This window comes from Curcuma longa, chromosome 5 (assembly GCF_044706935.1).
Source record: "Curcuma longa cultivar G26 ecotype Majalengka, Jawa Barat chromosome 5, ITB_CL_G26_1.1, whole genome shotgun sequence".
Taxonomy (NCBI): domain Eukaryota; kingdom Viridiplantae; phylum Streptophyta; class Magnoliopsida; order Zingiberales; family Zingiberaceae; genus Curcuma; species Curcuma longa.
In genome coordinates this window covers 6,632,249-6,655,980 of record NC_133865.1, presented here as the reverse complement: position 1 = coordinate 6,655,980, position 23,732 = coordinate 6,632,249, and the positions used below count along the sequence as shown (strand labels likewise).

The 23,732-nt window shown below is 35.0% G+C and overlaps 2 protein-coding genes and 1 non-coding gene across 3 annotated transcripts; 2 read left to right on the top strand and 1 right to left on the bottom strand.

Moving 5' to 3' along the window:
* The first annotated feature begins 1,036 nt into the window (after positions 1–1,036).
* LOC141830231 (putative transmembrane GTPase FZO-like, chloroplastic) lies at positions 1,037–16,081 on the top strand. The gene is made up of 11 exons (XM_074717716.1): positions 1,037–1,633; positions 3,521–4,074; positions 4,195–4,263; positions 5,620–5,817; positions 7,674–7,805; positions 9,357–9,443; positions 9,554–9,994; positions 10,149–10,316; positions 12,262–12,492; positions 14,787–14,902; positions 15,621–16,081. Exons 1-11 carry the CDS (start codon positions 1,114–1,116, stop codon positions 15,901–15,903), a joined length of 2,799 nt encoding a protein of 932 aa, XP_074573817.1. The 5' UTR covers positions 1,037–1,113; the 3' UTR covers positions 15,904–16,081.
* Positions 16,082–17,216: 1,135 nt separating this feature from the next.
* On the top strand, positions 17,217–21,629 carry LOC141829500 (uncharacterized). The gene is made up of 5 exons (XM_074716990.1): positions 17,217–17,607; positions 18,729–18,806; positions 19,684–19,783; positions 20,780–20,922; positions 21,220–21,629. Exons 1-5 carry the CDS (start codon positions 17,287–17,289, stop codon positions 21,427–21,429), a joined length of 852 nt encoding a protein of 283 aa, XP_074573091.1. The 5' UTR covers positions 17,217–17,286; the 3' UTR covers positions 21,430–21,629.
* Positions 21,630–21,979: 350 nt separating this feature from the next.
* Positions 21,980–22,177, bottom strand: LOC141830262 (U2 spliceosomal RNA). The gene has a single exon (XR_012601951.1). It is a non-coding gene; the product is annotated as a U2 spliceosomal RNA (small nuclear RNA).
* Positions 22,178–23,732: the final 1,555 nt, after the last annotated feature.

Genomic DNA, 23,732 nt, shown 5'->3' with positions numbered 1-23,732 from the left:
AGTTTTCATGTTAGCTTTTCCGTTAGATGTATACAACTTCATATCACTTTTTATATGGCAAAAATTTGACATTGTCATTTAGTCTATGACGTAAGATTTTCCTTTAAATGAGAATCGCAGCAATCAAAGAATGTTGGACTGATAACATTCGTAAAAATTTTCTTGTGTCTCTCTTTGATGATGACAACTCACTTTAGTAATCTTCGACGACATAACATTTGCAAATATTTTTTCCAACTCATTTTAGTGTTTTCGATGACACCATATATTGATTTAGTTCGATTCTCTACATTCGAGTTTAGAATTTTATTTTCTGTCTATACTCTCGTTTCAGAATGATGCAAGAAGGTGTGACAAATATTTCAACTTCTGATAGATCATCTACAAAGGTATATAATATAGACATGTTTAAGCTTTAGTATTTGTGTTTGTCTTTTTTGGATTTGGATACACGTTGTTTTTAATGAATATATATATTTGTTGAAGTTTATAATTTCATTGACAAATTAAGATGTAAATTTTATTGAATTTCAAAACAACACTACTATTATGTTGGATATATTCATACGGTGGAGAAAGAGGGGTGAGAGTCATGATGAGGTTATGTCTATGCAAATCACAAATTTTACTTTTAAATTAGATTTTTTGATAATGTGACTCGAATGCATTAGAAATCGAGTATGAAAAAGGCGGGAGGCGTAGAACAAGATGTCCATTGTAAATTAATATGTTTTTTTTGATAATTTTTAAAATATGATGCATAATTTGAGAATTATTGAAATCTGTATGCGTCCTTTTGTAAATCATCGATTTTTCTCAAACTTATTAAATATTAAAAAAAAACTCAATATCATAACTCATAAGACGAGTGGTGACTGGTGAACGAAAACAACGAATCGTGGGTTAGTTGAAGTCGTTTCGCCTCCCAAAATAGTAACCGACGGCCTATCACGGAGCCAGGTATTCTCCTATTTTAAGAAAAATATTCTGATGAGAAATTGAAAAATGGATGCTCTCGCCAAGCGGAAATCCGGATTAGTGGATCGTTGTGGATAAGCCTCCCTCGAACGCATCTCCCTCTCTTCCTTCGTCCAAATTTCTCGTCGGCCACCGATGGTAGCCTGCCTGCTGCACTGCCACTCGCCCGTCGCCGCTGCTCGCAGCCCCCACCTTCATCGCCTCCCCAAACCCCTCTCGGGGCTTCCCTTCTGCCGGCGCCCCTCCCTCTCCGACCGTCGATCTACTCCCCGAACCGTGAATGCCGTCGGGCCCAACCCTTCTTCCTTCCCCAATCCTCAAGAACAGATGCAGCAGCAGCAGAAGCAGCAACAACAGCAGCAGGTGAGGACTTTGTTCCCCGGCGGGTTCAAGCGGCCGGAGATAAATATCCCCACCTTGGTGCTCCGGTTAAGCGTCGACGAGGCGCTCGAAAGGGGGGCTGAAATTGACTTTGCCTTGCCCAAAGGAGTCGGAGTGGTTGTGCTCGACGGCGGCGACGAGACTGGTGGCAGGCTTTACGAGGCGGCGTGTGCTTTGAAATCATTGGTCGGCGACAGGGCTTACCTTCTAATCGCCGAGCGCGTTGACATTGCTGCTGCTGTCGGAGCGAACGGAGTGGTTCTGTCAGATTCGGGTTTGTATTCCTGCCATGTTATCGTAGTTTAATCATTTGAATTTAGTTAGCAAGTTCCTTGATTTTCTATCGGGTTCGATCATTTATGTGAACTGTTTTTTTTATTTCTAATATCAGAGCCCATTATCATGATGAATCTACGGGAGTTCATTTACTATCTAGCACGCTAGCATGCAATGTTGTTTTTTGGCAGTTAGATCTGCATAATTTGAATAGAAGAACAATTTGGCTTTTCTCATTTATCAATATGTTCTTGACAACCCTCCAGGAATCTATTGACACGCATGCAACCATAACTACTAAACAAGTTCCAGCGAAGATCCTAATAAAGTGTCTCCGTCTCATAACCCCAACAACTCTTGAAAATCTAATGCAGTCAACTCACATCAACATTTAAAACTGGAGGCAAGACAAGGAATAAACATAAATGTGCTAATTAGTAATGTAGAAAGTATGCCATAATAACTCTATCTATCAGCATAAGTGAATCAAAAAAAATATGTCGAATGTAACTGCCAAACCTCTAACTGGTGTAACAACATCCAGTTATTCCAGTCCCAGAAGGCCAGAACTATCAACAAGATGAATGATAATCAACTACAGAGTGTTGACAAACTCCAGTGAGTGTGCAAGAATATTAACCATAATATATTCAATCAACCAATATGAGTATGTTATCAGCAAAATTTTTAGGAGATAGCATGCACAAACTGCACATACCATATTTATTTACACCACCTCACATGATAGGCCATTACAACATCAATGGCTAACAAATACAATCCACAAACTTCCTAGATCTAAATTGAGAAGAAGTCAGCTAACAAAAATCCACTATTACAGCTACACAAACCAAGTCATGGAAAGAAAATTGAATCATCCTAAATCCATCAAATTCTAGGAGTAAGACTACAATTTGAATATGAGGGATAGGATCCTACAATTCCTACACACTACAGACATGTACATCAATTGACATCCATTCTACATATAACCCTAACAAAATGATATGAGCACAATCCTCCCACAACACTCAGCTCCGTCATAACACTCCCGAGTTCCGAACGTTGTATCAACTCAACCAATACCATCACATGACAATCACAAGTTGAGAAATAATCTCCCAAGGGATTAGAACCAACTTAAAAGGCAACAACAAATCATTAATCACAAATACAACAAGAAGCATATAAAGCTCCAAAGCCTATTATGACCAAAGATATTCAATGAAAGAACCGTTCAATCAAAACCCAGAGTTAATACGATGTTGTAGCTTCATTCATTAGGATTGACTCTGAGTCTTTGGACAAACTTGTGTTTGATGGCAAATTTTGAATCCAATAATAGTAGTAGTGAAGGATTCTACTTCCAATAATAATACTCCTACTCCTGAGTTGAATCATCTAAACCTTATTATCAGCCTTGTTGATCTGAACCAATATGTAGCTACCCGCCACCTCTCAATTTTACAGCTCCCTAAGATCCAATTTAACAACAAATCAATCTACAACTTGATTGATTCACAATTAATCAAAACGATTCATGAAAAGGGTTGAGGGTTGCATTAAGCCCAAATGTTAAAATTTTTCTAAAATTATTATTATGAATCTTAATCCTATTTTTTTCGTTTGAGTAGGTAATATAGCTGCATAGAGACCAATGGAGGCATAAGGTTCATGTAGTTGACATAGGTGGGTAGACCTAATTGATCACCTCAGCTAGACTCTATCTCAAATTGGCCTTTGTTTACCTTGTTTTTGTTGCTTCCTTTCTTAGCCATGAACCTTCCAAGCAAGCCTAAACAAATTGTGTTGTCGGTCATTAAAATTTTCATTAGTTAGGGCTACTAGATTTTGCATCTTAGTACATTTTCTCCTCTCCCTACAGCTATTCCCACACTTGTGGCCAGGAACATGATGATGAAATCAAAGTCCAATTCAGTGTATCTTCCTCTAGTAGCAAGGACAGTACAAAGTACAGCTTCTGCTTTAAGTGCTTCTAGTTCAGAAGGTGCTGATTTTCTTATAATGAGTATGAAGGCAGACAAATTTGATGATATACTCGGGAGTTCTGTCATTCAGCAGATGAAAGTTCCACTTTTCTTCATTGCAACTGACTTTTTTCCTGACAGATTACCTTCAAACATGGCATCAAATTTGTTGAAAGCAGGTGCTAGTGGAATAGTTTTGTGCTTGAATGAGTTGAAAAACTTTGATTATGGAACTCTGAAGATGTTCTCCATGCCATATATGGCCAATGGAACAATGCAAGATAAATATCAAACTTTAAGATCTAAAATGGACGATGCTAGGTTTGCAAATAACAGGCAGGCAGGGATCATGGGATTCTCAAAATTAGATGACCGCGAGCTAGAATTAATTGAAAGGGAAAGAATATTGATAAATGAAGCAGTTTCTATCATTCAAAAAGCGACACCAATGGTGATCTTCTAGTGTTAAAAATTTGGTAGTTGAAGATGCCATAATAAAATTTTAATTGAGTTTCTTTACTTCTTCATTTTGTGTTGGATTTTAGTTAAATTTCTAATCATTTCATGGCAGATGAAGGATGTTTCACTTCTTGTGGATGCTGCATCTCGTCTTAGCGAGCCATTTTTGCTAGTTATTGTGGTGAGTTAAGAAATTAGATATCTTAATACGATTAGTTAGCAAGTAGTTGCTGAAGAAATCTGAAAGATTTGCCAGGTATGTTTGTTTATCTGTTCATGGCCAAACATGTTTATTTAGAATTGTGCCTATATGATTACAGGTTAAGCATGCTGATAAATTAGTTGAAATCATGAAATTTTCCTAATAGTAATGAGTAGACACAAAGTTTAAAATCTCAATTTCATGTATCAATACAAATTTTGTTCTCTTTTCATAAAGATGTCGTATCATGCCTATCAACACATGATACCCTACCCACGGTGACCTAGTTTTGAATCAACCCGCTTCTGTAATGCCCTCCACTTGTGGGAACAACTTGATTCAATTTAATATTTACATATGTAGGTACATATATATTATATTGTTATACTTCTCTGAATTGTGTGAGATCCCGTGGGAAAGTTAGAGAGAGAGTGAAATCACAATGTCATTTAATGGAGGATACACTAATCAGGGGTGAAGATTGTACAAAGTTGCTAGTGGGAAACTAACATGAGATGAGACCTAAATGGGCAATGATGGATCAAGCATAACAAGAATGATGAGAGGAAGAGAAAAAGAGAGAAGAAGAAGACCAAGAGGAAGAATAAAAGGAGGAAGAATACTTAGTAGGCAATTTGCCCACTATGAGTGATGCATGGTTAGTAAGCAACATGGGTAAAACATATAAATTTTGAGATGAGTTACTGTTCATGTACACAGCTGAAAGGGTATATTTTGCCCACTATGGAATGAGATTTGCGATTGAGTAGATGTACTCCAATGTTGATCATAAATTCTTGTTGTTGGTATATTTTTTGGTGATTTTTGCCATTATTATTTTCACATGAACCTATTCCCTAAATGTGGGTTTGCACAATACTTAGCTGTTGTTTCCATTGGTGGTTTGACAGACTCCTATTGTCAGATGTAAAGAGGTAGAGCCTAATGTCTATTTTTAATGTAATACCATCTCTGCCTTTAACCCTGCTGTTATAACTTCGTGCAACAATCAATTATGTAGTTATTAACCTTTTGCTATGATAGTTACGGTTAGTCTCAATTGTTGGGGCGAGCTGCACATAAAACAGTTGATATGCTTTCTTCATAATTTCGTTGTATGCTTTTTGTTTACTGTTTACTTTGTAATGGCTGACAAGTAATAGCTTGATTACTATCTGCACATTGTTGCAATGTTTCCCTTGATCCCTGCTAAGTCATTTTGTTTTGTTATGCAATATAAACTTGTTGAAAGAAATCTGAGTGGATGTTTCTGAAATTGCCTTTTCTATTTTAATCTTTCTTATTTCTAAGATAAATGGTTCATTTTGTTCTTAGGGTGAATTTAACTCTGGAAAATCTACTGTTATCAATGCCCTTCTTGGACGGAGATATCTCAAGGAAGGAGTGGTGCCTACTACAAATGAGATCACCCTGCTTTTGCATTCCGAGACAGAGTCTGCCAATCACAGCCGCTGTGAAAGAAATCCAGATGGACAATTTATATGCTATTTGTCATCTCCAATACTCAAACAAGTTAGTAAATCTAAACTTCTCTAAAATATTCTGTTCAAATTATTTGTCCTTACATATTTCTTTCAAAGTCATGCTTCATATCATCTCTGAGCAATTTTTTAGGTCTTAGTTAATAAGCAAATAGAAGAATTAGTTGCAGAATTCTCTCTTGAAGGAAAGACTTAGTTAATTGCATTTTCATATTTAAAATTTCAGCCTTTCATTTAAGAGAGCTCATTTTAAATACCAACATAATTTAGCTTGAAAATACAACATTAACCACCAAACACTACTACCATCAGGAACTTGTCCTTCATTAAGATCTGGGTTTAATTTTATTGTCTTCTCTACTAATTTAATTGGTACAAGTTTTGTTTGTCAACTGTTTCTTTATTAATTCAACAAGACATTCACCAAAAGGAGGGATCAAGTCCTATCAGAAATTTGCTGGTTCGCCACTGGTCGTTACAAGAAGAAAAGTTAAAATTTATGAAAGCATACTAAAATACATGGATGGCAACATTAGCCAGTGGATTCTCTCCCCTTTTGAATATTAAAGTCCTTTTCAATACTTTGATGAGTGATATTATGATACAAATAATGTCCATTCTGCTCAATTGGCAGAATTTTGCTTGTGAGCTGTAAACATTTAGGAACATCAATATGACCTTTATTTATTAGCAAGTTAAAGAGAAATTTCAATTTACCTCTCTGTTCAGTAAATTGCTGTTTTTTGGGCTATTCTTGCTCCAAATGTAACATTCTTAAAAAATAATCTTACAGATACCATTAATTGCCATTAAATCATACTAGAATGTTTGGTACTAAGAATGCAAATACTAGCCTGAAACTTCCTGAGTTGGCGGCTTCTCTCTATTTTAGGTTGTTGGACTTGGAGCAAAAACAGTTTTCTATGAAGATAAATTGAGAGTTTTACCTAGTGGTTTTGGATGTTTGTAATGATCAAGGAGTTTCAAAAATGTATCGTTCATAAATGTTAGATTTTGGGAAATATATAGCTTGTTTGATGGCTTAAATTTGAGGGTTCTCTTGCTTGTTTTAGGTGTTACTATGCATGCCTAATTAGTTAATACAAGACCCCTCTTGTTGTCTTCCAACCCTTGTTTTCAAAGTGGTATTGAAGTTAAATGTTTTTTTATAGTTTAAGATTTTAAGCTAGTTTGCCTTACCAAGGCTACAAGGTTGAACTGTTGAACTTATACACATGCTGCTACTAATCCCACTTAAGCAAGAGAGCAGAACTTCAAATTTTTATGTTCAATTTGACCCTTGTTTTCTATTACCTCCATATGCACAAAGTTCCCTCACAGTTATATATTTTTCATTAACATAAACATTCTTAAAATTTTTAAAATTTTACTGCTATGAAGTTGGTGATCAACTCCAGATAGTGACGTGTATTCAAATATTTTGAAATTTGAATTACTAATTTCTTATATATTCATATTATTTAGAGCTGATAGATCAAATCAGAGAAGTAATCCTGGATCACCTACTGATTTAGCATAATTTTTTATTGTTGTGGTTAATCATGTGATTTCTCATTGCGTTGGTTCACTAGGGGTTTGCTTATTTTGGAATCTTGTCTCACTTCTGCATGTTACTTATTTCTAAATTATGATCTAAATGATTATTATTTCTTACTGCACTGCAATTGTATAAACTAATTTGTCAGTTGAAGTGTAATTATTTAAAATTTCAATCTGTATCTAGTTAAGAATATATATATATATAGTAAGAATCTTTGAGCATTCATGCTCAGGACTTAACAACCTTTTCAATTGAGTATAGATCTTCAGTTTTTGTTTGACATGTGAATCTCATCCCTTTTAACTAATCCTATTGGCACTAAACAGATGAACCTTGTAGATACACCTGGAACAAATGTGATTCTTCAAAGGCAACAACGTCTAACTGAAGAGTTTGTGCCCCGTGCTGACTTGATTCTCTTTGTTATATCAGCAGATCGACCATTGACCGAAAGTGAGGTAACTTTTTTGCGTGTAGTACTATATGTTTCTATAACATTGTTATTTCGATTGCTTATAAACCTGCTAAATATCACACAAAGTCAATGCAATTAATAGACAATAAGATGCATTCAACTTTCTATGAGCATGATAAGTGGAGAGACTGGTGCTCCTATTTGAAAAGTTAGGTTGTATCTAATTACTTGCCATGCAATGCAATTAGCATACTTTAGGTAACATTTTAATAATTCCCTCTATCAATGGCAGCCCTCATGCTACACTGCTAGTAATTTTGAGACAATTTTTTGTTTTGTTATTTTTAATTGTATCGAAGTGGGTGCGTACCACTGCATAAATTTGTTGATACAACCAGATATTCATATGTTATAATTACTTTTCTATCATCAAAATCATGTGGTTGTCTCTTTTTATGATGGCACATCATCTTTGTAACCCCACACATTGTCCATCCCTTCCATCTGATTCTTATGTTCTTTGGGTTCACACTTAATGGTCAAACTTCTAGATGATTCCGTTGACTAAAGTGATCAGTATTACAAAAGAACTCTCTGTAATGGTTATTATGACAATCTATGTTAGTTGTACACGGATGCAGGTATCAAACATGTGTTGGATCAAAATATGAAACACGATTGTTTTCAAAAAAATTTATACATGACGGATAGGAGTATCAAGAGTTATCTTGGGCCGTCAGTGTTGGAGTATCATTGTCCAGCACGGTTATGGAGGGGTTAGATGAGTTCAAGTTTTAGAGGTAGGTAACAATATTTAGCTAACATAGTTTCTACCTCACCACCCTTCGTTTGCTTTTTTGCATGATTTAAGACAAGATTACTATTTATCTATCGTTTTCAACATCTCTTCTATCAGAGCTTGTGCCAAATTTCACTTAAATCTGTCCTTAACACATTCTCCCTTTCTCAAAGTAAAATGGCCAATAACTTAGTTACTTTCTGACATTCCTCCCCTAACAGAAAAAATGTTGGAATTCTGATCTCACTCATATCTGTGATGTTTTTTTTAGTTCCATTATTAATTGTAACTCTGAAAAGATAGATTGTCCTTTGTAAATGCCATAATTTATGAAGTCTTTCTTTGTGATCTCTCTTTGAGCAATATTGGATTTTACATGGTCTCTCTTCCAATGTTTATTCCTTATTTGAAGAGCAGATATTGAAATCTCAATCTCTCATTTCACTGTGCAATCTCTCACAAATCTTTTTATCCTTGCAAACATTAGAATCTTTTGAAAGTGGCCAAGCTATTCATCCTCCAAGACTCATTTCACTTTAAGGAAGCCATTAGTGCCTACAATATAATGGGTATTATCTTGATTTATCATATAATTTCACTGTTTTTAGTATCTAATACAACTTTTGTAGAATCTGATATTCTTCACCTGATTGCATGCTTAGCATTTTCTTGCTTTCAATTGTGCTAAGTCTGTTTCTGGGTATGTACTGTTAAGCAATGTCAGTTAAATATTTCTGCGGTGTGGAAATTCTGTATTTATGTATGTGCCGACTTATTTATCTGTCCAAATGTCAGGTTACCTTTCTTCTTTATGTCCAACAGTGGAAGAAAAAAGTTGTATTTGTTTTAAACAAATTGGACCTTTATCGAACAAGCAGTGAGGTTTGATTATGAATTCCTCCTCTGATATATTTCATTGTAATTTGTGCTGCTGTTTAGCTATGTTGTTTATCTCTAATTTTAATGACTGTTCTACTTATTCTTTTGTGTAGCTTGAGGAAGCAACTTCCTTTGTAAAAGAAAATGCACGTAAGGTGCTTAACTCAGAAGATATAAGGTTATTTCCTGTATCTGCACGGTCTGCTTTGGATGCGAAGCTCTCCTCTTCAAGTTACAGTGCGGAAAAATATGAGGAAGCCTTATTTAGTGATGGTCGTTGGATGAGCAGTCAATTTTATGAGCTGGAGAAGTTCTTATTTAGTCTTTTAGATGGAACAACAGAAAGTGGTTTGGAGAGAGTGAAGTTGAAACTTGAAACACCACTTGCTATTGCTGACAGGCTATTATCTTCCTGCCAAGCACTTGTAAAACAAGAATATGAAACTGCCAGTGAAGATTTGATTTCAATCACTGGAATCCTTAGCAGTGTAAAAGACTATTCTGCAAAAATTGAGAGTGAGAGTGTTACATGGAGGAAGAGTATCACATCTGCGGTATGTATGGTTATAGATAATATTACCAGGGTACTAATAGGGGATCATACAAACAACAGCATAATCTCTATTCCTGAATTTTCTTCATATTATAAGATTATAAGCAATTTATTATGGTTTATCTTTACAGCATCTTTCTTTTCTTAAAATGCAGGTCGAGACAGCAAAATCCCGAGCACTGAAGCTGACAGATTCCCTCCTCAGATTGTCAAATATTGATCTTATTCCTACATATGCTTTGAAAACAGAAAGAGCTGGTTCTACCTTCACTACATCAACTTTCCAAAATGACATCATTGATCCTGCTCTTTCTGATGCACAAGTATATTTTTTGTTCTAATTGATGCTGTCAGATGTTTTAAACATTTTCTTCATTTCTTTTAAGCATAAGCATAGTTTCTAGTTCAATTAATGTACATGGAATTGGTTTAACTGAACATATTATCTATGATCTCTTCTGCATCTTCTTTAAGTAGGACCTAGTAACTGTAGTGTGCATGTTGATACTTCCATGAGTATAGAACTACAAGAATTGCTGAATAGTCACCTCTGGTTTGAAGTTCACTATATCTATATTATACAATGTTTACCATAAACAATCAATTTATTTGAAAAATAAATAAATAAATAAAAACAAATAAATCATGGTGGCTTGAGTTTGGATTGATTTGTATTACACTGTTATGCATTAACTGGAATTATTTAGTGAACTTAAGTCTCGCTGTACTTTCCATTCATAAATTTAATGGTAGGATAAGTATTACAATGTTAATCTCATTGTTAGTATACATAGGTTGGGGCTGCAAAAGGCAGTTGGTAGTGGAAACAAGTTAGTACTGGAAAAGGAAAACATACTGGATTTGCCCAGCGCAAGTCACACATTGGAATTGAGACAAGATTGGAAATTCTCATGGCATGTAGGAAGAAGATAAATGTTATTTATCTTTGATATAGAAGTTTCTCTTTGTCCAATGCTGCAAATAGAAGTTTCTCTTTGCCCAATGCTGCATGTAAGCAGATAAAAATAGTCTGTTAGGAGCCTGCCTATATCTCTCTTAATAACTTCATCTATGGAAACTGGCAACAACTGACCATAGGCAAAGAGTTCCAAGACGATTGGACGGAAATTACAACACTCTGAAGTGCACAATTCAATGGCTAATTAGTTGCAGATAAGCTAAATATGGAAATAAATTAGAGTCTTATTTCTAGGTACTTTTCGATTTTCATTTATTTAGCACAGATAAGTTGTGCTGTATACGTGAAGATTAAGGCAAATGTTAGGAAACCACAAGTTGGACTATCTGTGATGTCATATATTCCCTTCTCTTTTGGATATGACTAACTAAAAACAGATTTCCTTCTGTAGCCCTTTGTTCACCCTTTCTTAGATGGATTGATTTTTTTGTTTTATTTCCATTTTATTTTTTTAATAGAAATAAATGAAATATAGTAAAATTTAATTTATTTAAAGTTTATTACCTTTTTGACATTTTCTAAAAGTTTCCAATAAGATAATTTACTTGGATTTTAGATCTGATATCAATTGAAAAAATATTTCATTTGTTGCAATATATTCCAAACAATGTAAATAAAAAAAAACTTTTTTACTGTACTAAGCTAATGGCAAAAAGAAACAAGCAAAGTTTTAAATGATTAAATCAGATTACCTTCTCCAGAGTTCAGATCATAATGTGGGGTCTGGAAAGATATTGCAAATGGTTAAATTTTCTTGGAAAAGTTCTGAATGACAATGTAATTTCAAATTGCCTTCCCATTGTCATTGTTTTTGTGACCTTTAAATATGAACCTCAAGTTTCACATAATTGTGCCTAAATATTTGTCCCTCCATTCTTCCATCACTTTTCTTGACTTTAAACAAGCATTTATGAATCCATGTGTAAATGAACTGAATTCATGTAGCTCAATAAAGCAGCAAGCGAGATGGACAATGGCAAAAGGTCCATGCAGAAATCTAGTTCTTTTTATGAATGATATTTGCTTATGTTTTATAAAAAGAGCCTGAGTCCAAGTGTTACCTTTCCCCCCACTTTTCTAGGAACTACTCGAAGTGTTGTCTTATGTATATCATGCATGCAATTTTCTTGAATTGTTTGAATCCTTGATTGTCTCATCTAAATTCACTCAACAGACTTGCTGAAAATATCTGGTGAAGGTGTAACCTGTGTGTGCTAGTTTCACATCATGCCATCTCATTTACCTGAAAATGGTTGTACAGTTATTTTGTTTTGTGGTGATGTTTCCAGAGACTTCTTGCTGATTACTCAGAATGGTTAGAGTCCTGTAATTCTCATGAAGCAAAGCTCTATTTGGAGCACTTTAAAAAACAGTGGCCTGCATTAGTTGATACTAATGGCGAGTTTCATCTGGAAAAATATGGTATCGATATTGCGTCTGGGGATTTCAGCTCTAAGGTGATAGAGAACTTCAGTTCTGGTGCAGCTGCAAGACTTTTTGAACAAGAAATACGAGAAGTGGTTCGTTAAATATTGCATTTATTTTTCTTCTCATTTTTGTTTATTTCATTGATTTACTCTTTTATTTACAACCTTTTGTTTACTGAGGAGTTTTGTAAGTTGTTGACAGAGGAAGATAAATCCTGTGCGTGCTTATTATACATTCACCTAATGTATTGATTATTATGATGCCTAAGCTATTGGTTATTTGTGAAAATGATCTGATTGTAGTGCAATTATAAAACAAGTTCCTGATTCCTCTTCAACAACAAGAAATTGCTCCCATATATTTGGGGTCAGCTATATGCATCTTATCCCACCATTGGAAGGATATATTAGCTAGTAATGTACAGATTTTGTAAAGCATTTTAATCAAACAGATAACTTTTCTCCTCTACTCATTCATTCAACTCTAATTGTTTCAACTTATCTTTACTAAACTCTAGTTGTGTCTTTTAAGTTACATCTTTACTATTTTATTTTATTTCCTTTTTTCATAGGTTGGAGCTACACTTGCTCCCGACAAATAGTATTTTTGATTTTATGGTTTCTACTAACTCCATAAATCCATCTTAGAATATTCATGTTTTCTATACTAATGTTTTGTATATGTTGTTTTCTTATTGTTTGACTCACAAAGTACATAGCATGTGGGTCCTACTATAGTCAAACATTTTATTTTGATCTAAGTGGGATCTAAGTGGCAAAGATGTCAAGGCTCAGATGGCTTGCCTAGCTCACATATAAGTGCAACAAATGGAGTATAACAGGATACTCCTTATAGAACATCATTTATCATTTATGTAAATGCAAAATGAGGTTCGGATTGAAAGAATTTTATGAATGCCCAAATCTTGTTGAAGATCAAAGCAGACAAACTCATAAATGTTTAGGAAGTTGTGGGTATGAATGTCTTTATTTATACTAACGGCTGAACAATTTAAGACATCAGATTAGGAAGAATGATTGACCCACATATAAAGGACTCAAATGAATTAGGTTTGTGAGTATTTGAGCAGGCTCTAGCAAATAGGCTCCACAAGAGAGGCATAAAATAGAAAAACATTAGTAATAGGCAGGTTTCCTCTAATACCTTTGATCACATTATATATCATTTGCTAAAAAATTCACGTACCCTAAATTACTCTTTTTCCCTTACGCAGAGCTTTAGCAAGATTCTTTTTTGTGGATTCTATTTATTAATTTTTCACTATATCCTAGGTTTTCCCCTGTACATCTAATTACTGCTAACACTATCCCTATGCCAAGATTTTCATCCATCTTTTCCACAAAAGAACAGAAAGGATAACAACTACAAAGGTAAACTCAGTTTTGAGCCATAATTTGTTGTTGAAGTGTTAATTCCTCTGGTTTAAAATTTAAATTATTAACTAGCCATTAGGTTTTAGCTATTTATAATTATTTTCCCTTTTCACATAGATGACCTACCCAGCTCCCATATGTACCTGCTTGGCCTGCCTCAGCACCTAAACTGCCTAAGGGACCACATATTGCATGTATGTGATGCAAACCCTTGTATCCTAGGCGATGCATATGCGGCTAGTTGGACTGTGTTTTACAACACTGTTAGTTGGTACTGGTTTCCATTGAGCTTACTGTCTGTTAATCCTTATGGTTCAAGCTTACTCCATAAAGGATGAAGCCTTACTTTCTCCACAACCAGGTACTGTTTCTATAGATAATCTCGTCTGTACAAGCCACTGGTTTTGTATATGAACTGTACTGGATACTGGTTGTGGATAATCCCACTAAGCATAATCTCAGGTGTAGTACCCAGCCTTTCATACCTAATAGATTATGCCTTGGCGTATACCTATTGTTAATATAAGATACCTACCACCTTCCCCTCCTGTGTAAAATCCGTGTAAAAAAATGTGAAGTTGTGAAGGCTCTTTGCTTTCACTTATTTATTCCTCTACAAATCCACTGAAAGTTCAGCTTATGCAATTACATCTGTTGCTCAAATAGTTGAATCTAGATCTAAGAGACCTTCAAAAGTTGCCCTTTTTGCTCCTTTTGTTACTTGGGCAACTTGCAGAGTGTATTTGCCATGAATATTGATGATTATGCAAATTTGCATGCATTCTTTCCCTTCTTCGACCTATTCTGTCATGCATTACATGCCGAACTAGTAGTGGATTGCTTATAGTAGACGTAATCTATATGTTGTTCAGCTTGAATCTAGCTTATACATATAGGCAGGCAGATCATGCTTTTAGATATATGCTTAATTATTTTAACAAAAGCTGTTCTTGCTTCTGGATTAGTATAAACTGTTTTTCACTTTTTAACAGGTTGTAGGGACCTTTGGAGGGCTAGGAGCAGCAGGGTTCTCTGCTTCGCTTCTTACATCTGTTTTGCCAACCACCTTAGAGGATCTCCTTGCTCTTGCTTTTTGTTCAGCTGGTGGGTAAGTATTAAGGCCTTTCACTAAATTTAGCTTCATTTCACTTCTTGCTTACCCACAAAAATTAGGTGACTATCATATACTCTATCTCTTATTGGTCTGTTCTCTCTTGAGCTGGGAGCTACTGTAGCAACGCTTGGAGTTGGGCACTGATGCCATAGGCAGAGTGGAAGAGATAATGGAGATGGCCTGTCATGAATATTGAATAAACCACCATTCAAAGTAAAATCATATGGTCGTTTGAGAAAATAAAATCCACGTGAACAATTTTGAATATTTATGATGTGTTTAAGCAAGAATGGCGATTCTCAGTTTTCCTTCTTTGTAGCACCTTAAGGATACACAATCTCTTGTCAGATAAATGTATCAAACCATGCTTCAGGGCACATGTGAGGAGGATATTATTGGGATCGAACCACGCTGATAGTGAATAGACTCTAGTTAGGTATTCAAAAACCTCAAAAATTCGGATTAAAGATGTTGTGCCCTTCATGTATGGATTTCGAGACAGATGAATGAAAATACCGAGTCTGTTTAGTCTTATTGCCTGTTGTATATCTCTCAGTTAATCATCCTTTCTTATTTTTCTGATTTTCGTTATAATTATCTTCTTTGACAGCTTAGTTGTTTTCTCTACTTCTAGCTCTGTCACGAAGATGAATGGAGCTTCGAAGTACCATTATCGCCCTATCCTTTTTAAGTGTTTCTTTTGACATTGCAGGTGGTTTGCAATTTCAAATTTTCCAAGAAGAAGAAAAGAGGTGATGGAGAAGGTCAGCAAGGTGGCTGATAAGTTGGCTACCGAACTCAACGATGCTATGTTGAAGGACCTGATGAATAGCGTGGAGAAACTAAATCAGTTTGTTGAAGTTATTAGCAGACCTTATGCGGATGCAGCTCAGGACAGAATAGATCGATCCATAGAAATCCAAGAGGAGTTGGCAAAGGCTGAACAGAATCTACAAGCTCTGAGAGTAGAAATTCAAAACCTTCATGTTTCATGAAGCCGAATCAACTTCAGACCCCAGAAGCCCCTTCGGTCTACGTTTCGAATCGCTAGTGAAGTGCTGTTGGATTCGATAGCAGCCTTCTGTATCGTAATCTCTGTATCTTATGAGGAACAATTGTACATAAAGTTTACTTTCAGCCGCAAAGAAAGAGTTTCTTGTGTTGGGTTTTCAAGCGATATTCTTTGATGTTGTAAGAATACAACTTCGTTTATGTTCCAGCCGTGGTATTACTTTCAGATGCGTTTCCACTTCTTTGATGTTGTAAGAATACAACTTCGTTTATGAACCAGATATGTGTTTCAGGATTATTGTGCGATAGTAAGAGATGAGATGGACTTCTTAAATAATTATTATTTAAATTTCATTCAAAATATATTATATTTAGTGAATTTGAACAATTCATTGGTCACCTTTAAAAGTAAAGAAAGAAAAGAATTGATGTCGAAGATATTTAATATTTTAGTTGGACAGGGCTTATCCTATTTAAAAATAAATAATTCTAAATTATAAAAATGAGACAAGTCCAAAATATGACAGGCAACTTGCTCAAGTAGAAATCTGTTGAGGACCATGAGAGCTCATGCGTGACGGCGATGGAGGGATCGAACGTGTTAATCATTTTTTTAATCAAAAAACACTCCACTCGATCAACTCTATTTATAAAATGACACGGATATCCTTCAATACATTAGGATAAAATATATTATAATAATTACGATTTCATAATTATCATAACTATAAATTATTTATAATTATAACAGTAGTTACAAAATCGTAATTGTTATAACTACAAATAACTATTGTAGTTATAGCAGTTAAAATTTCATAATTATTATAACTACACAATTACGATTTATTTAATTACTATGACAATGGGTTAAATTACATTATAACAGTAATTATAGTTGTTATAATATAAAATTTAAATAAAAGATAATAGTATTGGATATTATAGAATAATATTGAAGAGTATTTGAGTAAATATATATGATAAAATTTAGTATGATATATATATATGACAGAAGAGAATAGGACTTCATATGATTTTAAAAAAAATCAAAACAAGACACTAAATAAAGGCGTCCATCTAATTTTATCCAAAATTTTATGTATTTTTATATTTTAATCGTGAGTAATTTTATGTTATTAAAAAAAAATTTGAGGCTGTAACTGACCGCGCCACACCAGGCGAATAACCATTAATCTCACGTGGCTTTTTGGTAAACGGCCAAAGATTTATTTTATTTTATTTTATTTCTAAAGAAATTGAAATTGCAATCGGCTCTCCACCGACCTCAAAACGGATCCGACGATCCCGCTGCTGGTCATTGTCTCACTTGCTCTCTCTCGATCGATCGATTCCACAGTTCGCTCGCCATGGCAGCCGCCTTCCTCTCCATCTCCGTCTGTTCGCCGTCGACGCCCCTCTCCTCGGTTCTCCGCCCAGCCGGCAGAAGCTCCCCGATCCGTCGCGCCCGTTGCCTTTGCAGCTTATCCTCCTCCGCCTCTTTTTCTCCTCGCTCGCGCTCCCATGGAGAAGGCATCCCCAACGCCCCCCGTTCCACTGCCGCTCGAGACGGAACCTATTTGGGCGCCGAGGCCGACCCCGATTCCAGGTTCGGTCACAAGCTCACGGTCGATCCCAGCACCAACGCGCTCCTCGGCCCCGTGCCTACCACGGAGTCCACCGTCGAGAGGGTAAGCAACTCTGCTTCCATTCCTCCTTTCTTCGTCCTTGTGGTTCGGCGAATTCGTTGTTTGGCTCATGATCTCCATACTTACCACTATTCCCTTTTCCTGAACCACTTGTTGGTACATAATAGTTCAAAAATCTCGCTTAGTTAGTGACTAGGGATCCACGCGGTATTTACTGTGAAAATAAAATTTACATTTGTAGGTGATCTATTGATGTGGGTTTTTAACCAGGAGATGTCAAATAATTAAATGTTTTCCGGATTTTTTAGTGAATTTTTTTGACCTTTGTATAGGGAAATTTCTGGCTACAAGAATTTGGGGGGAAAAGTAGCCTTTTGCATGGTTAAATTAATTGACGATTTCATGAGTTGCAGGTCAAGTGTACTGGGGCAACAACTTGTCAGCTCATGTTGTAGACTGATTTTTTCAAGCAACTTAGTATGGTACCACTTGGTAAAAGATCTAGATTTAAGTAACTTCTTTATCTCAATTGTGCTCATGTAGATTCTCGTTCCCCTTAGTGTTTGATTATTATTGTAACTACCAGAAAATTGACAATATAACAGTGGGCAGGTAAAATCCTTTTCAACTCCCTTTCCTTACAAAAATACGGTTTTTCCATCCATTGACTACCAATATGGTTTTACTAAAATAAAAGGATACACTTCACAAGGTTTAGGAGAAACAAGAATCTCTTTATGGATTTTACCATGGATTGTTCAAAATACATTGCTATTACATAATTTCTTATGGCAAGGCGAGAGGGCTGGGTGAACAGGACAAGATTCACAAAGAACTGCAGATCACATGGTGGCACAAGGAATTCTTCAATAATAATCCAAAATAGCAAAATTTTCACTTTCGATTCTGAAATTTGTCTTACATTTTATTATATGATGTACTATGTATGCTTTATGGTTATATGATTTTAATGAAAATCTCAGCAGTTGGAATTCCAGAGGAAGTTTTTTTTGGCTCTAATATGCTTTTGTATAATGTCAATGTTCTTTACTTCTATTTTACTGATAGTATAATCTTGAATTTTGGTAACCAAAATAAGTGGATTTCTTTAACTATTGCTAGCTTATCAAAATAATGAAATATACTTCTGAACTAAAATGCAGATAATTTTTGATTTTCGCTTCCTAGCCCTGCTGGCTGTTGGTGGCTCACTTGCTGGATCTATATTATGTTTTCTAAATGTAAGTTATTCCAAGTTAAATATATTCTTCTTGTAAAAACATAAAGTATGTCCCTTTTCTAACAAAACAGACTATTTCTATTATGTATTTAATAACAGCACATTCATAGCTCTGAATTTGGGAAACAATGACCATTACATGACTAGTTTACCTGGTACTAGTAAATATGTTATTTTTGTGGTGCATCATTTGTTCTTTATTATCGTCCATATGCAAAAATCTAAAAGTTTCTATAGTGGGATTTTTTCATATCATTAATCTTTGATTTAATTACTGTAGACAAGAACCATTTAGTTTTCCAATTTTCTAATCGACAGTATATTTACTAGCTGACATGAATCATCACATCAACTCATGTTTGTCCCAAGAGTTGGTTATATGGATCTTATCGCTCCATTCATCAATTCATCTCGATGCAAGGATAAATTACTAGTCACATTCATATGACATGAATGTGTTCACCAAAATGTTGCAATATGTTAGCACTAGTCTCTTTGTGCAAAACTAATGGAACTTTAATTTTCAAAGTCAATGGAGAATGTGCATGTGATTTGGTGCCTTCTTGTGAAGTTAGATGATGCACATATATAATTGAAGTTGATGTACAAAGGAAAATACAAAGTTATGAAAAATGGCAACCCTTTCTGATGAATTCAAACTTGTTATAATAAAAGTTGTATGAATATGGAGCTAGATCAGACAACATCGAACTTCAATGTTGATGTTACTTGTATAGACTCCATACAAATTCAGGCTTATATTATGTTTCATTTTATTCATATTCTTTTATGTCATTGACTCTCCTGTAAGCATAATTTGTCCCTCTGAAGTTTCAAGTACCTTGAATATTTTTTCCCTAAAATTTTCATTTTATTAGGGCTGCGTTTACATAATTGATGCATATAAGGTTTACTGGACAAGCTGTATTAAAGGCGTTCATACTGGACAAATGGTACTCCGGTTAGTTGAGGCTATTGGTAAGTGTATTTCTGATTAATTATGGCTTTGATGATTGTTGCATATCATACCACCATATTAATCATTAAGGAGATAAGGCCCTTCTGCAAGGCTTCAACAATATTCTTATATTGCTTTATTATTATGGTCCAGAACATGTAGTATACTTCCAAATGTATTAGAACAAAGTACGAACTAATCTGATTGAGAAAATAGAATATTCTGGATTGTGTGTTCTAGCATGCAACGATATACTGATGCCAAATATGCAATAGTGAAGGCATCAGTCAAGTTTCTGTAAAAGCTTGCTATCAAAGAGTTTTAACCATATCAAGGATAGCAAGCCATATTAATTTGAATGAGTAAAATTTATGATTGACAAACATGTTATCATCTCTATATTGTGTAAGATACATAGGATCACAAGCATAGTGTTAGGAAATGAAGTAAAATATCAAATGTGGTTTCGGTTCCTCATTCTCACCAAGTTTGTCTTGTCTTGGGTGAGATTGTAACTTTGTTAGGTGCTCTTGTCCTACATATTGTATACCATATTTGGTATTACCCTAATGGCATAATAGGCCATACGTGTTAAAAATATGTACATTTGACACTCCCTCTCAAGCTGGTGCATATAAATTGATTGATGTCTTACATGTTTACAAAGCAGAAAATGCTCCAAAATAGAGTGTGGGTGGGTTTGGTTGTAAGCCAACCCTCACTCTGATAGATTTTGGCAGCTTGATTTGTGCTTTAAAAGTGTAATCCAAAAGAGTATAATGTTCCTAACTGCCCCTCAACTGATACTACATGTGAACAGAATATGGTTAGCAAACAGGATATGAATTTTAATTTCTTGTTGGAACATGGGACTTGCTAATTCATTTAAGTTAAACATGCTACGAATTTGTAATTTAAAAAAGATGAGTTTGAACTTCTTTTGACATGTATTTCGAGCTTGCTTGAAGTGTTATTTCTTTCCCGAAAGTTGTAGTGATAATTTATCATTTCTGCAGATGTTTATCTTGCTGGAACAGTGATGCTGATTTTTGGTATGGGTTTATATGGACTGTTCATCAGCAATATAACCCCTGAGACACCTTCCGGTGTTGATCGTGCTCTAAAGGGATCTTCTCTCTTTGGGATGTTTGCCTTAAAGGTACTAATAATCTTCAAGAGATAAAAAAAATAGTAATCTCTGGAATCAATCTTTTTTCAAATGCTCCAACTCTGCACCAAATTTCTGCTTCAAAACAATTTTTCTTTCCTTCTGGACTTGCTGGTAATTGTCTCTTAACTGAATCAAGCAAAGTTGTATTACTCCACATCCTTCAAACAAGAAACTAATTTTACTTTCCCGAGTTATGTTCCAATTGGCCTACGCGCAACAAAAATGTTGGAATTGCTAACAAATCTTTTTCTACAAACAAAATGATGAGTTTCTTGTTCCATACAGGAGAGGCCAAAGTGGATGCAGATTAGCTCACTGGATGAGCTAAAAACGAAGGTTGGGCATGTCATTGTCATGATTCTCCTGGTGAAGATGTTTGAAAGAAGCAAAATGGTGACGATAGCTACTGGAATGGATCTTCTATGCTACTCGATATGCATATGCTTGTCATCAGCATCATTGTACATTTTGCACAACCTTCACAAGTCCGATTGAAAATTCCGAGTTCTCAGATATGATGTAAGGTAGATTATAACAAGCTCTCTTCTATCGGCAATACTAAGTAGCAAGAATAGTATATGATTTCATTTCATTGTGCTTGTTGGTGCACATTACTAACACGATGAACAAGTAATGAAATGAGCTGTATTAGTTGCTATGACCTTTGCTTTTGTATGATTTGTCTACCTTCCTCATTTCAAATTTTATTCTCAGCCACCTCCAGTGGATGAACAGTAGATTAATTCAAAATTTGAGATGAAGTTTCTGCATGAAATGATCAAGTACAGCATCACAAATCTATCAATTTTCACGCATAATAATATTCCAAATTAGAATAACTCTATCAATTTTCACGCATAATAATATTCCAAATTAGTTATACAATAATTCTATCAATTTTCAAGCATAATAATATTCCAAATTAGTTATACAGTAAAAAGATATAATCGATGTAACGAGCTACTGGATTGGAGAAAAAATATTTAATGAAGAACCATTAAATATAATTTTTATTCGATTAATATTGATATTTAAATTAGATTTGGTCGGGTGCGCCAGGCCTATGCAGTAGTGCAACGCAAGGGCGACGCGCGAGGATTCCAGTAGCAAGCTACTGTGGCGAACCCTCTCCCCATAAAAAATTAATTTAATATCATAGTGGGCCGATGGCCCACGTATCAGATATTAAACTGATAAGAACAGATACTACACTTGATCTTAGCCAAAAGGCCGAGAAAGGTATGAGTTTTCTCCTGGCATCCTTCCCCGCTTTAAAGATCTCGGTCGCACCCGGAGCGGTAGATTTAGCGATGTGGGACTAAAGTTCCATTGTTCTCCCCCCTCGCTCACCACTTCGCTCCTCCCCTTCTCCGCTGAAGCTCTCTGTCGATTTGCTGGGATCATACTCTCCGGCTTCTACTGGAGGCGTCGATGATGTCGCCTGGAAGGCTCCTGGGTCCTTAGGGATCCATGGGGACGAAGCAAGGTATCGAATGTTTTTCAAAGAACATAATTGTATCTTGTTTCTTTGTCTACACAATTATAGATTTTATATATTTTTTTACATTCAGAGTCAACAAACTCAGAGACACAGAAAACATAAACCTTGAAAACTTGCAAGTATCTCACTGCTCATCGAAATTTTATCTATTTAGAAATTTACAGTGAATATTTTGGATGAATGATAGCCATTGCATTCTAGCTATAGTAGTTATTTGTTACCTGTAGGGAAACAATTCGAATATTCATATCGAGATCCTTCATCATCATCATCATCATCTAGCTTACATTCTGAGTGCCTAAAATTTTAATGAATTTGAAGGATTCTTTTGATGCATTTGCTGTGCGAGTGTAGGTTCTGCTCCTTTGATCTCTACTAGCACAAATACGTTGGTTTACTGAATTAGATCATTAGCAATAGGACTGGTGAATATGCATTTGGCCAATACATATTGACATCTACTAGTTGGGAACTTGCTGTGATCTTAGAATTAATGTCAAGATTTTATGTAGCTGGAGTTTAACTAATTAAGGTGGGTGGTGGAACTGTTGACAAAGTTCCTATGCTGATGATGATTCTGTTCAATCCTTGTCAGGAATTGAGTAGCATGTAATCTCAGAAATGTTATCGGGTCAAAAAATAAAAGAGGGACAAAAGTTCACATGGTTTTTATATATAAATAAATAAATATAATACCTTGCGTGTCTCCTTTGTGCGTGGTGCGCTACGGAAGATTTCAGACTTTCGGTTTCAAACGCTCGAAGTAGGAACATAAGTCATTTAAGATTTTTTTTAATTTAAAAAATTAAATTATAATATTAAATATAAAAAAATTTAATTACTCAGGTTAGATAAAAAAATGCAAGTAATAGCCTGACACACCTTATGAGTGGGCGCTTCAGCTCCATATTTCATCCACTAAGTAAATCAAAAAAATAAAATAATTCTTAACATGATGCTCCAATACATTTTTTATTTATTAATAAGATATTTAAATCTTACAAGTCAATTAATCTATCTTTGGATGTAGATTGTGATCTCACATTTCACACATAAATAAATCTAAAAAACAAGATGCTCCACTAAGACATAACTGCAGTCAAACCAAACGACACTAAGCTTTAAATAAATTTATTTTAAATGTTTACTTTAATAATTGATAGTAAAAGATGAAATCGTCACTTTTGATAACCCCTCTAAAATAGTCCCGCACTTCCCAGATGAGATAAAATCACAAAAAAAAATTCGCCTAATAATAATAGCACCTGCAGAGGGTGAGGTAACCAACAGAATATTT

What these genes read in the sequence shown, in the direction of transcription:
- LOC141830231 (XM_074717716.1), top strand. Translation starts at nt 1,114, where the DNA reads ATGGTAGCCTGCCTGCTGCACTGCCACTCGCCCGTCGCCGCTGCTCGC. An exon ending in CATTTTTGCTAGTTATTGTG is followed by an intron (nt 4,264 to 5,619) that starts GTGAGTTAAGAA and finishes TTTTGTTCTTAG; the next exon opens with GGTGAATTTAACTCTGGAAA. An exon ending in AACAAGAAATACGAGAAGTG is followed by an intron (nt 12,493 to 14,786) that starts GTTCGTTAAATA and finishes ACTTTTTAACAG; the next exon opens with GTTGTAGGGACCTTTGGAGG.
- LOC141829500 (XM_074716990.1), top strand. Translation starts at nt 17,287, where the DNA reads ATGGCAGCCGCCTTCCTCTCCATCTCCGTCTGTTCGCCGTCGACGCCC. An exon ending in CTATATTATGTTTTCTAAAT is followed by an intron (nt 18,807 to 19,683) that starts GTAAGTTATTCC and finishes TCATTTTATTAG; the next exon opens with GGCTGCGTTTACATAATTGA. An exon ending in TTGGGATGTTTGCCTTAAAG is followed by an intron (nt 20,923 to 21,219) that starts GTACTAATAATC and finishes TGTTCCATACAG; the next exon opens with GAGAGGCCAAAGTGGATGCA.